This window comes from Triturus cristatus, chromosome 5_2, assembly GCF_964204655.1.
Source record: "Triturus cristatus chromosome 5_2, aTriCri1.1, whole genome shotgun sequence".
In the NCBI taxonomy this organism is placed as follows: Eukaryota; Metazoa; Chordata; class Amphibia; order Caudata; family Salamandridae; genus Triturus; species Triturus cristatus.
The window spans coordinates 374,742,415-374,754,949 of record NC_140588.1 but is presented as its reverse complement, the minus strand read 5'-3'; the positions used below and the strand labels follow the sequence as shown (position 1 = coordinate 374,754,949).

Here is a 12,535-nt window from a genome sequence, read left to right as displayed (position 1 = left end):
AGGCTGAGGGACTGCTCCGCGTCTCAATGCGCCCCTCGGCTCCCGGCCAGAGCGTCTAGGAGCGGACCATTCAGGAGAAGACGGGGCCGGGCGCTCGGAGCCGCTCCGTTAGGCGGCCATATTGGTCCAGCGCCCCCTAGCGCTCAATGGCAGGAATTTCCCAAGTAATTTGAGTGTGCCGAAGCACCCTCCGCCAGGTTTTTTTATCTGCGGTGAGAATCTGAGGTCCTCACTAAACCAGACCCCCAGATTCTTTACTGGGCTCCCCGTTGACTTAGGCATGGGGTAATCCTCAGGCCAATGGTCGTCCCTGAAATGCGGAGGAAAGGGCCCATAGAGGAGTACCTCAGATTTGTCCTCATTGCATTTGAGTTGGGCCTGTGCTAGCCATTTGAAAACTTCGGCAAGACAGTTTTTGGCTAATTCAGGGGATAAATCGTTTTCCTTCCACGTAAAGAGGAGCTGGATATCATCAGCGTAAGCTATGATCTTTGCACCCAGCCTCCGCCAGATAGATTAGCGGCGTGATGTATACGTTGAAGAGAAGGGTGCTCAAGGTGGAACCCTGGGGGATGCCCGTGGTCACGTTTCTTGGAGTTGAAGAGAATGGGGGCAGCCATACTTGCTGCTTGCTATTCGCTAAGAAGGATTCAATCCAATCCCACACCACGCCAGAGATTCTGATATTGGAAAGGCGGACCAAGAGTTGGCAATGCGGCACCGTGTGGAACGCGGCAGAGAGGTCCAATAAAACCAGGACCGCTCTGCCGCCAGAATCTAGGCATTCTCGAATAGCCTCCGACATCTCGACCAGGGCCGACTCGGTACTATATGAGGCCCTGAAACCCGACTGGGCTGGGTGGAGGGTGCCAGAAGTTTCGACAAACTCAGAGAGCTGTTTGTGAACTGCCTTCTCACACACCTTCGCCACAGCCGGGAGAAGTGAGATCGATCGGTAGCTAGCTAGTTTGGTGGGGTTTAAGGAAGGCTTTTTAGCAGAGGGAGAAGTTTTGCCTGTTTCCACTTCGGTGGAGCTGTGGCGGTTAGAAGCTTAAGATTGATGATATAATTCACAAACTGCCTGGCTAGGCAAGGGTCTGCTGGGGAACCTGATTTAAGGGATTTGAGGATGGCCAAAGTGTCTGACAGAGGAACAGGAGTAAAAACTGTCAGGAGAGTGTGAGCTAGTTCTGAGTCTAGGGCAGTCCGAAGGGGGTGTTCCGCCTACACATGGAGACCAGACCTGAAGCTATCCTGGATTGTTTGGATTTGGTCTATAAAAACAAGCATTGGCATAGCCAATAGGTCTCGCTTTTGGGACCTTATAAGTGTTTAGTTATGCAACTGTTGCATGGCTAAACACTTATAAGGCCCCAAAGGCAAAACCTATTGGCTATGCCAATGCTTGTTAAACTTGTTAACACTGGTTGCTCCTCATTAGTATCCATTCATCACCCAAATATAGCAATACGCAACAGAAAGCTGACCAGTCAAGTTTTGAAAGGGCCTTCCACCACGCTGCTGCATTTTTAGTATTGTTGGAACTGTTTGAGCTAGAATCAAAAAATATTTTTGTTAAAATCTGCAGATAATGCTGCAAATGATGGTTTATGTGGCAAATGCGGCAAATCTATAATTATGCCAAAATCACTCGACCGCACTATCACATAATTCCAGTAGCCTTGCTTTTAGCCCACATGTATCATTAGGGCAAGTTCAGCGGACTTTGGGACACATAATTCCCAAGAAATATTCTAGGACTCGTGCTGGCAACAAAAACATAACAGAAATATTTAAGGAATACTCAGTATATTATATTATAGAATACTAATTATAATGGTAATACCACATGAACAGGGGAACAGTAATGGAATTAGTAATGCGAATAATGACAATAATAAAACCGTACACACCACAGTAATGCGATACACATCAATGGCGGCATGGCGCTGTAAACATCTCAACATATAACACAATTGTAACTTTGATAGTAACAGTGACAACAGCAATAACGCTGGCACTCACAATAATCACATGAATAGTTATAATACTGTTTGTAGTGATGCGGTGCATACATTCAATAGCTAGTTTAGGTCGAGCCGTGGTGATATGTTCTGTGCAAGGGAGTTATTTGGAGGGGGGGGGGGGGGGGGGCAGGAGACAACCTGAGAGGAGAGTGGCAAGATAACGGACAGAGCCCGACTGTTGTGCCCAATAATAACACGGAACTTGAAAAACGGGTTTGTGGGAAAGGAGGAAAAGTAGAAGGGAAAAGAAAATGCAAGGGGGAGATGAAAAAAGTAACAAAAGGGAAGGAAGCGAGGAGAGCGAAAGAGTACATATAGGAGGGAGGGAAGGAAAACCTCCAGGACTTTGGATAAAAGGTGAACGACGGAGACGGAAGGAGGTGAGGAAATGCACAGGTAGGGAAGGAAACGGTGGGAGTAAGGAAGGAAACGACGAAAGGCGGAGTCAACTTAGGGAGGTGAGAAAAGAGAACTAGGCGACAAGACGAGTGAGAGAATAATCTAGAAATAAGGAAACAACCCCAGCATGAGAGAAGGAAGGGGTTGAGTAGAGTGGAGAGAAGGGCAATAAGGACTGGGGTGAAAGGGCAGCGAGAAATGGGGGGGTAAGATGAGTGAAGAGAGAATGAAGGGCGCGGAGAACAGAGAGTGGTGGAAGGAAATTTGCAGAGAAAAAGAAATTGAGGAATGAAAGAAGGTGAGAGAAAGGAGACCTTCGTAGAAGGAGGGAATACGGGAAAGAGGAGCTCAATGGAATTTGAGGAGATGAGGGTAGATTGGGGGAGGTACAACTGTGAAAACGACGAGGAAGAATGAGGGACAGGGGGACGAGGGATGAGAATGTGAATGAAAGAAGAGTGTGAGTGATGGAAGTGAATCCGAACCAGTTACGGAATCAATAGCAAACTTGAATCGATTAAGTTAAAGCTTATAGTGCTGGGGTGGGGGTGGGGTGTCTAGTGCCTTGATGCCCGGAAATGGGCTTGAACTATTTACAAGTGAAATAGACAGCTTGAGATAATCGAAAGGAGAGGCAAGGGGTGACAGAAAGCGTGTGAGAAGGAATGCGGGTGAAGAGGAGGACGCGTGTGACAGCAGAAGCGTCAGCTAGGGGCAAGAGCAGGATAGACAAAAGAAGGGGTGACGGAAAGAAGAGAAGCGCTCTTGGCCCGAGTTTGGCAAACGTACTTATCTGATTGTAACTGAGAAAGGAGGACGCGTGTGACATGCTGTAAAGTGAAAGCAAATTTGTGTGCACGCTTGGCGGGGGAGGGAGCGCATTCTAGGTGGGGGAGCGGACCCTTTGAAGTACGATAACAAATGGATTACATGGCGGCACGATGCACATGATTGGGCGCGTGCTCGCCATGCAATCCTCTTTTGGGAGCCCCTTACTATAGTCTCGCATAGCGATTGCTACGCAATAGCTAGGCGAGACCTAAAAACGGACAGCTGTTCGCACCAAGAGTTAGAGGCGGGGACGACCATACGTTCCGCGCACGGCTTCAGGAAACTCTGGACGATTGAAAAATTTCCTTTGAGTTATTTTTAGATTGAGCCATGCGCTCAGCGTAAAAATGGCCTTTGGCCTTCTTAATGGCGGCATATTAACCATTCTGAGACTTCCTTAATGCTATTTTGGCCAACAGGCAATAGGCTTGTCTCCAGCTGCGCTCCAGCTTTTTACATGAATTTTTTAGCTCTTTAAGTTCGGCGGAAAACCAGGGTTTAGACGGGGTGTTTCTTGCTCTCTTGTTAACCAGGGGAGGGGGAAAATATTCCACAGCCCGTGAGATCCAGTTATTAAACCCCCCTACAGCTTCCCACAGAGCGCCAGAGATGAGAGGGCGTGTGTCTGTCAAGACTCTGCACAGGGCTACAGGCTCAATGCGTTGGGGAGGTCTGTCCATAAGCGACCTCATAGTCGGGTATGGTGGATGGTTAGTCCAAGAAAACTGGATTAAACAAGCATTGGCATAGCCAATAGATTTCGCTTTGGGACCTTATAAGTATTTAGTTAAGCAATTGTTGCATGGCTAAACACTTATAAGGTCCCAAAGGCGAGGCCTATTGGCTATGCCAATGCTTGTTTTCTTTCTAATCGCGGCACCGGTGTTTTACTTTTAACATTAAAAGTAAAGCGCGGGTGCCGCAATTATAGCAAAAGTAAAGAAATAGATGTTTGTTTCTATTTCTTTACTTTTGCTATAATCACGGCACCGGCGCTTTACTTTTAATGTTAAAAGTAAAGCACCGGTGCCGCGATTAGCAAGCTAAAAATGTTACCGCCGGCCACAGCTTGCAGTGCATGTGTGCGAGTGGTGCGCGCGCAGCAGTAATCACGCCATAAGGCGCCTCTGCTGAAGCGCGCGCCCGCGCACATGCACTGCAAGCTGTAGCCGGCGGTAGCATTTTTTAAAGCCCTTACTAAAGTCTCTCCGAGAAGCGCATGCGCGCTGACTCAGCGAGACCTAAAAATGATCGGACCAGGGAACGGGAAGAGGTTCCTGAACAACTAGAGGAAAGTTGGAGCAGACTGCATCTAAGGTATGCCCCCCTCTATGTGGTGGAGAATTAACCCATTGGGTCAGTTGGGGAAGATCCAAGAGTCATTCAGTTCTCTTGTGTCGGTGTCCTCCACACAATCCAGATGGATGTTGAGGTCCCCCAAGAGTAGGAAATTGGCACAATAGCTTCATTTAAGGCTTTTAAGAAGGTACTAGAGGGGCCAGGAGGGCGATAAATCAAAGTGGCCCCCAATGAATAATGCGGGGAGATGGTAAGGGAGAAGTCCAAGGCTTCCCCTCCCCGATGTTGTGTGCCTCTGCCTGCATAAAAATCCAGGTTTCCCTAAATACTACTGCAACCCCTCCTCCTCTCTCTGTTTTGCGGTCAACCCTAGCTATTTTATACCCCCACAGGGATGGCCAGAGCAATAGCCGGTGCCGAAAATTTGTTACACCATGTCTCTGATATGAATAGTATATCTAACTGACTGTCAGACAGCAGCTCGAAGATATCTGGAGCGTGTTTCACCATGGACCGTGCATTAATAAGGGCAGCTTGAATACACAGGGAGTTCTGTGCAGCGTTAGGGTAGCGATTGGTAGGAATAATAGAACCCATGGTGTGGCTAAAACAGTAATTGCACAACTGGCATGGGCTGGAAAGGTTATCCAAAACTATCCATTCTTGGCCACATTTACTCATATGAGAGCCAATCGTCATAATTTCTGAACAGCTCAGAGTCGGGCGGTCATTTGACAATTCTGGCAAAAAACGGGCAGCATGACTGGCGCTGGCCGCTTCCGGGACGCTGACAGGCCCAGACGGGCTTGCCTTAGGCGCACCTTCAGTGCGCCAGCGGCGCGTCCGCGCAGCGCGCATAATTTATGCAGGAATGCCCCCCGACAACTAGAGCTTGCCCTCAGCACAATGGCGGCTTAGATTGTCCCACCGGGATTCCCAAGTTGCGTGGTGCATGGATGAAGGGGAGCGTTCGTTTTTTTGTTTTAATTGAATAAAGATTAAAATTAAAGTTCCATAGCAGCATCAATTTTAAAAGCACAATAGCAGCACAATAAGGCTTAAACAACTTACTAACTCAAACATTCAGAGCCCAGAGAAGCGGTGTACTGACACCACCTCACTCCTATGTGTCTTCAAGCAAAAGCCATCTCAGCATCCAGGAATAGAAGTAGGTACGTGTTGGAATAGAATTCACCTGCATGGCTCTGGTGAGGCTTGCTGCTCTGCCCCTTGTTAGTATTTCTGATATTTTTCCCCACAGTAAGCTCAGCAATCATGCATGCCCCCTGAGGCTACTCTCATTAAACAGCGTGAGACCCCCACAGCTCTGAAGTCAGTGCCTTGTCCCAGAATTTTCTCGAAATCCAAGTAGAATCACATAGATGTAGCGGAGAAGCATGAGGCCAGAGGTATCACTCTGGTTGTGACTATCTTGCTTCCAGGCTGGGCATAAGCCTGGGTGCAAGACTCAAGAGGAAGCACTGCCCAGATAGCACTATGCCAGGAGAAACTACTGCCTGTGCAAAAGACGCTGGACTGTGACTTTAAGGGAGAATGCCTTCCTGAGGTCCAGATCCCAACTCATTGAAGAGGACAAGTGGGTCCCACTGCAGAACTAGATCTGCTCTGGGACACAAGGACCCCCCTACAGCAAGCTGCTTGAGTTCCTCAACAGTCCCAATGATTATATCATCCGGTAACCGGGGGAAGATCTGGTGCCTTTAGCTACTAAAGAAGATACTTTCTGACTTTTCGGAATGGAGGGTCTCCAGACTGTTCATGGGTCTCGCAGGATTTAATAGCAGATGCATCAAACTGTTACAAATGCAGCCAGTCAACAGTAACTACCTGCGATCTCCCACACTTATGCTTTGCTTTATTGTACTCCTGTTGTATTTGATCTGCTTATCCCTACTATGAACACCCAAACATCCTTCTCAAATTTCAACCCCTTCCTTTTAGCCATGCCACCCAACTAACAAGCACATACAACCACTACTCACAAAACAAGCATTTGCAATTCAATAGGTCTCGCATTTGCAAGAGTTAGAGCTATTGCCATTGTAAATGTCAATGTCTTTTACTTATGTATTTTGGTTTAGAGTGTAGTGGATGTATGTGTTGTGTATTGGAATGATATGGGTTGTACTGGAATTGTTAGTTGTGGAACTGTGTGGGTTGGAATTGTGTGGTGTATAGTGCATTTGTATAGGGGAATTATGTGGTATGGTGAATAGATGGGGTGAGAGCTGCACAGAATAGATAGAAATGAAGACAGAGATAAGATAGGTAGTTTGTTTAGAAAGTGGTGAATAAACTTGAGACAGAGGAGCAGAAAGTGTGTGAGAAAGAAAGGGAGAGCAGGTTACAGATGCATTCAAAGAAAGCACCTGTGTACACAGAAGACACCCTGAGAAGAGGAGGATACCGTGGATTTGAGGAAGGGAAACCTTGAAATGGTACGGGAAAAGAAACTGTGCTTGAAGACCTGAAATTAACCATTTTACACAGGCAGGAAGAGTACGGGACACCTGTTGCACCAATGGAAGCTATGCCCTTGGAAGCATGCATAAAGCACTAGAACTATGTCAGAATTCAGATGTTTCCATCAGAACGGTCTCCCTTGCCACTACAGTCTGCTGTAGGTTAGTCACTTCATGGTCTGGGCTCACATTTTGTCAATCCATACAAAACAGCTCTGGGTTCAGTGTTGAAGCTTTCTTTTTATGGAGACCTCGAGAGCACACCCAACACTACTCCTTACCCAAGGACAGAGAGTCAGCTGAAAGTCCCTTCTCCTTCCTACGCTGGATAAAACAGAGTGAATAAATAACGTACGTTACAGAGTGGAACTAATTGGAGGCTTTAGAATGGTTTTCTGGATGCTTTCCATTTGTGGCTTATAGGAAATGCGCATTTTATGATGCCAATGTACCTTTCTCGATGAAGGAGGTGGGGATAGGACATTCACATACAGAAAAGGCACGTTTTCCTACGGAGCATAATTGATTAACATTATAGGTATGTGCCTGTTATTTTGAGGATATATTTAAATAGGAAACTACCTTTGCCATGACTCCGGAACAACGAGTTCCAGAGTCACGCAAGCCGAACAACGACTTGCCCGAGCAACGACTCAGCCTTAACCACGCATGTGCGTGGTTAAGGCTGATTTGGTCCAGTATTTGGGCAGGGCGGAGTTCGGAGGAGCGTCGCACAGGAACAGGTAAGAGGGGTTAGTGGTTAGTTTTTAGGGGGTGTGGGATTAGTTGTGAGGGGTTGGAGTTAGTTTTTAGGGGTGCAGGGTTTGGGGTTAGTTTTAAGGGGGTGGGGGGATTCGTTTTTAGGGAGTTGAGTTAGTTTTTAGTGGGTGTGGGTGATCATGTTTATTTTTAGGGTGGACAGAATTAGTTTTTAGGGGGTGGGGGTTGGAGGGGTCAGGGTAATAGGTGGTAAGCCTTTTTAACATGCATTCCTTTACCACATAAAATCGTGGTAAAGGAGTGCGTGGTAAAAATAAATTGTGGTTTAGACGAGGTCGTAGTAACGCCCTCGTTGTTAGGGAAGTCGTTGTTGTGGAACTTGTTGTTCCAGCATACAACCATTTAAACAGTGGACACAGTTACTGTGGGTGTCTGGTCAGAAGACGATGGACTCTTTGTAACTGAGTAAACAGCTCTGATCTTCGTGTTCAGCTTCACCGTGCATGTAAGTATATGTACATGGACACGCAGCAAGCTATACTGTTTCTTCTGAGCCATGCTTCATGAGAGTGTATGGTTTTCCTGGAAACAGAAATACCATATGACCAGAACCATCTGTGCATTGGAAAGATTATATTCAGAAATTGCGGCCATTTTAGTTTCTGTATGGCATGATGTTGAAGTGAAAAAAACAACTGTAGTCTAGACCCATATGCACTATAGTGAGATATATTAAGTATAATGTATACATCACTGGCAGGAAAATGGTTTGGGGATCTATATTGACGTATGACCCAATATATTGTTAATATAGTATGGTACTTTTTCCCCCAGAAATTGAACGTGTATATGCCGCCATGAAGGATATACAGAAATAAAGTAATGTACCCAGCTTATTTGGTTCACAGACAATCTACATACTGCAGCCAATCAATGTGAGCTCACTGATATGTAATTATTTTCAAAGTATTTCACATTGAGAATCGCAAACAAAACACGCTCAATAAAGCATACTGAATTGTGATGCACTTCACAATTTTTTATTACCGTTGAAATTATATAGCGCTTGCTGCCACTGGTGCTGCCTGAAGCACTATTAACTAGCCCCCAAAAATGCAAGTAGATGTATGCTTGTACTGTTAACATACTGGTTGCAGAGGTGTTCTTCGGACATATTGGAGTGTGTTCAAGTTGCTCTTGTGGTGTTGTGAAGCTGCAGCAACATGAGGATGAAAAGATATGTAAGAAGTACAGGTTTCTGGCACAGTGCCGTTGACATAGCGGTTAAGAGCTTCACATTGTAAGTCTGCATTTATGACTGCTTAGGTATGTTAATGTAGATGATTTGTGTGAAGATCAAAGATGTTCTACAATGATAGTGCAGCAAGCAATCAGCACTGCTTAGTAAGGGAGCAATTAGTGCTTCAATCCTAGAAGGTAAGCGCACAGGATCTCCGAGAGCAAAGGAGACCAACACTGATCGGAACAAGCCCACATAGCAGCCCCAGCTTTACCCCGCCCCCTCCTCCAATGAGGACTGCATCACAGCTGCCGACACGGGCCTGGGGGTCAGTGTTCGAGCCTTAGCGACGGATCATCATCCTGTAAGTCTTGGCAAATAACTTAATCGCCCCGTGCCTACACTATATAATTCTAAAAATGTACATAAAAAAGCAGAGAGCCGGGGTAATGTAAATAAAAGGTAAATTAAACAAGCATCGGTTAATGCATGAAAATATGCTACAGCCAATATAATCGGAGGAAAAGTAAGTGGTCAGCACAGGAACCAATTAAAAGCCAGGAAAGACAGGGGGCGGGATATAAACCCTTTGCAAGCAATACCTAAAAAACAAGCTCAATCCCCCTTAAAAGGAAGCCCAAACCAAGCAAATATCCTACTAGAAAAAGCCCAACTGTCAGTGGAGATCGAAAAGTGCAAAAAGCCAAATTAAAAAAACACAAGTAACGGCGCGGGAGCCATGGTGGGGGAGGCAACAGTAAAAAAGGCAGCAGTAACGCAACTGTGGCATTAAGAGAAGGTGGGAGGAAGAATACTATATTCGATTGTAAGCAGCTAGGGTGCTGAAGCTAAACACGGGCAAACAGTAACAGAGCAGGACACCAAGAAAAAAATTGTCCCCCAAAGAAAAGATAAAGAACCATAGCGGAATGAGACAGTACTAAGTCCCTGATCTGTGGAAGGAACAGAAGAGAAAAAAGGATGGGCAAAGAGGCAGGACTAACCACTAGCAAGCAAGGAATTTTAAACGACACTGACACAGACAAATAAGAAGCAATGGCATGAAAGGGGATGGACTTAAAGCTCAGACTGATTACAGCAGGTCTCGAAGCTCAAGCTAGACCTAAAAGTACTACTTCCCCTTTTGAAATCCATTCCTATCATTGTACCCTGTAAAGAACTCCCGTAGACTCGTAGTAGTATATGAGTTGAGTTCTTTATTACATCACCAACGCGATCTCCTACAGAACATTAGAGTGTAGGTAATACGGCTGCTGCTCGGTCATCAGCTGTCAACTGTCATATGTTGCCAGTTGGCAGCTGGTGACAGCACAGACAGTACGGTGTCCGCGCAGGGACACAAAGGGTGCAGTACAAGAACGGTGTGCTCGCAGGGACAGAAGTATGTAAATCACAACAAATAACCAACACAGACAAATAAGAAGCAATGGCAAGAAAGGGGATGGACTTAAAGCTCAGACTGATTACAGCAGGTCTCGAAGCTCAAGCTAGACCTAAAAGTACTACTTCCCCTTTTCAAATCCATTCCTATCATTGTACCCGTACTCCCCTTTTCAAATCCATTGCCATAGCTCTACCCCTACTCCAAACTCTACTAAACACACAAGAAATCAATGGCACAAACGCAACACAACTAATGGATAAGAAGGAAAAACGTACTAACTACTGATCTTGGGAACACGCCGAAAAAGCGTGTCGATGCCTCGTTAGCTCTAGTCTATGTCAACACATTTACATTATTGCGTTTTGTCTGAGCTCCGTTTCCTTTTCTGAGCTCTGCCTCCTCTTCTATAGGTTCTTTCTTCCACGTATAGGTATATACTCTGCGTTCTGCCACTCCAGTGCCTTGCTTCTGCTCTACATTCCTTTCATCTGCCTTAGTGCCTTTGCCGTTTAACCCACTGAGCATGTTCATGTTTCTCACCTGCTTTCAGGGGCATCTGCATCATCGAACTGCCCAGGCACAACCCGGCACATGATTTGCTGCCGCCAAGACATGCTGGGATTGCTGTCGCCTACCAACGTATAGAGATCATAATCGTCCATACCGCTACCTTGTGTGCCCAAACTATCTCTGCACACACTCACAGGTCTGGAGCGCCTGCTTACAGTATAGCATAGCCAGCAGTAGAGCTGACTCTGTGACTGTGTACAGAGCTCCACCAGGAAAAGAAGAGCACATCTAACACGTGCATAAGACAGGCGTACATCAATAAATGGGGTTGTGTTAGCCGATGCTCAGATGGAGTTGACCCACTGAGATGTCTAGCGAAAACATACTTTTCAAGAAAAAGGGCTAAAAGAACGTGATCTTTTTATGTTTGAGACGGCTTGTTACCGTGAATATTGTAATCTATTTGTGCAACATTTGAAAATATACCGCAGTGGTCTTAAACTGCTCCCTATTAAACGGATTATTCATTTCGCGCAGACCTTATGTATATTTTTATTTTTATCTATATTTTGGGCCAGTTCAGGTGAATCGACTCCAGTACAAGATGGCCGCCTTGTCAAACATCTCGAAGAACGCACCAAACACACTAAAGACTTGTTTGCCACTTTTGCTCAGCAGCCATGTTGGAAATTGACTGGTGGTCGCTCGCTAATTTTATTCAAGGATAACTGAGAGACCTTTATAGTCGAACCGTAGATGAAATTCCGCCTTTTTTAATATTAAATGTTGCCCCTAATATTACTTAACATTATATGCGACAAAAATACAACTATTTTGAAACATTTAAATCCCTATCCATAAAGTGTTTATAATTGCACAATTAAGGTTTCCTGTTTCGTTCGTCAGTCGGTGAAGACCCTGCAATTATTCAGCTTTTACTGGATTTTCCTGATGCGATTGCAGTCTTAGAATTCCAAGGCGGACCAGCATGCACAGAGGTACACAACACCCCCCCCCCCCCCCCCAAAAAAAAAACACTAGAGCGCGCTCTGCAAATATGACCATAACAGAAGCGGCAGAACCATGGGCGCCATGCTACTGGAATTGAAGAAATGAAGTTCACAGTTTTATAGACAGTAGACGGGATGCAACAACTACTGAGGAAATATAACCTTAATTCTTAAAGCGTTTTGTTTAATATAGACATACATTTTTAATACCTTTCGATTGCATTATACATTTATATTTTGTCATTTCCTTTATGTCGATATTTTTGACAAAACAACTTAAAAACCTATTAAATTAAGAGTGACAAATATTTGTCATTTTATTGAGATTCTGCAAGTGACAAGTACAAAAATGGTACGACAAAGTTAATCACACCAAGATAATAAAGACAAAAGCAGTGTAATAAATTATACATATGTATAGAGGTTTTAATGAAAAAGCATAATTGTATTAACACAATGAAATAACTCATAATGAATTTGAAATATTCCCCTGAGAAGCTGTGTTTTACTTTGCTTTGAAAATGTAGGCCCCAATTTCAAAATGGTTGCTGTCTCCACACCACGCATTCTGTGTGTAGTATCCTGCATTTGTACTGCTCAGCCCATGCTCA

At 45.2% G+C, this 12,535-nt stretch overlaps 1 protein-coding gene across 2 annotated transcripts in view; it reads right to left on the bottom strand.

Moving 5' to 3' along the window:
• RIOK1 (RIO kinase 1) overlaps window positions 1–11,275 on the bottom strand; it is a 219,907-nt gene extending 208,632 nt beyond the window's left edge. Inside the window, exon 1 of one of the 2 annotated variants that reach the window (XM_085607225.1) lies at window positions 10,945–11,275. In XM_085607225.1, the coding sequence (XP_085463351.1) occupies window positions 10,945–11,066 (122 nt within the window). In that variant the 5' untranslated portion in view covers window positions 11,067–11,275. Of the gene's footprint in view, window positions 1–10,679; window positions 10,924–10,944 lie in introns of those variants that run through there. The other variant, XM_085607226.1, reaches the window with a different exon arrangement.
• Window positions 11,276–12,535: the final 1,260 nt, after the last annotated feature.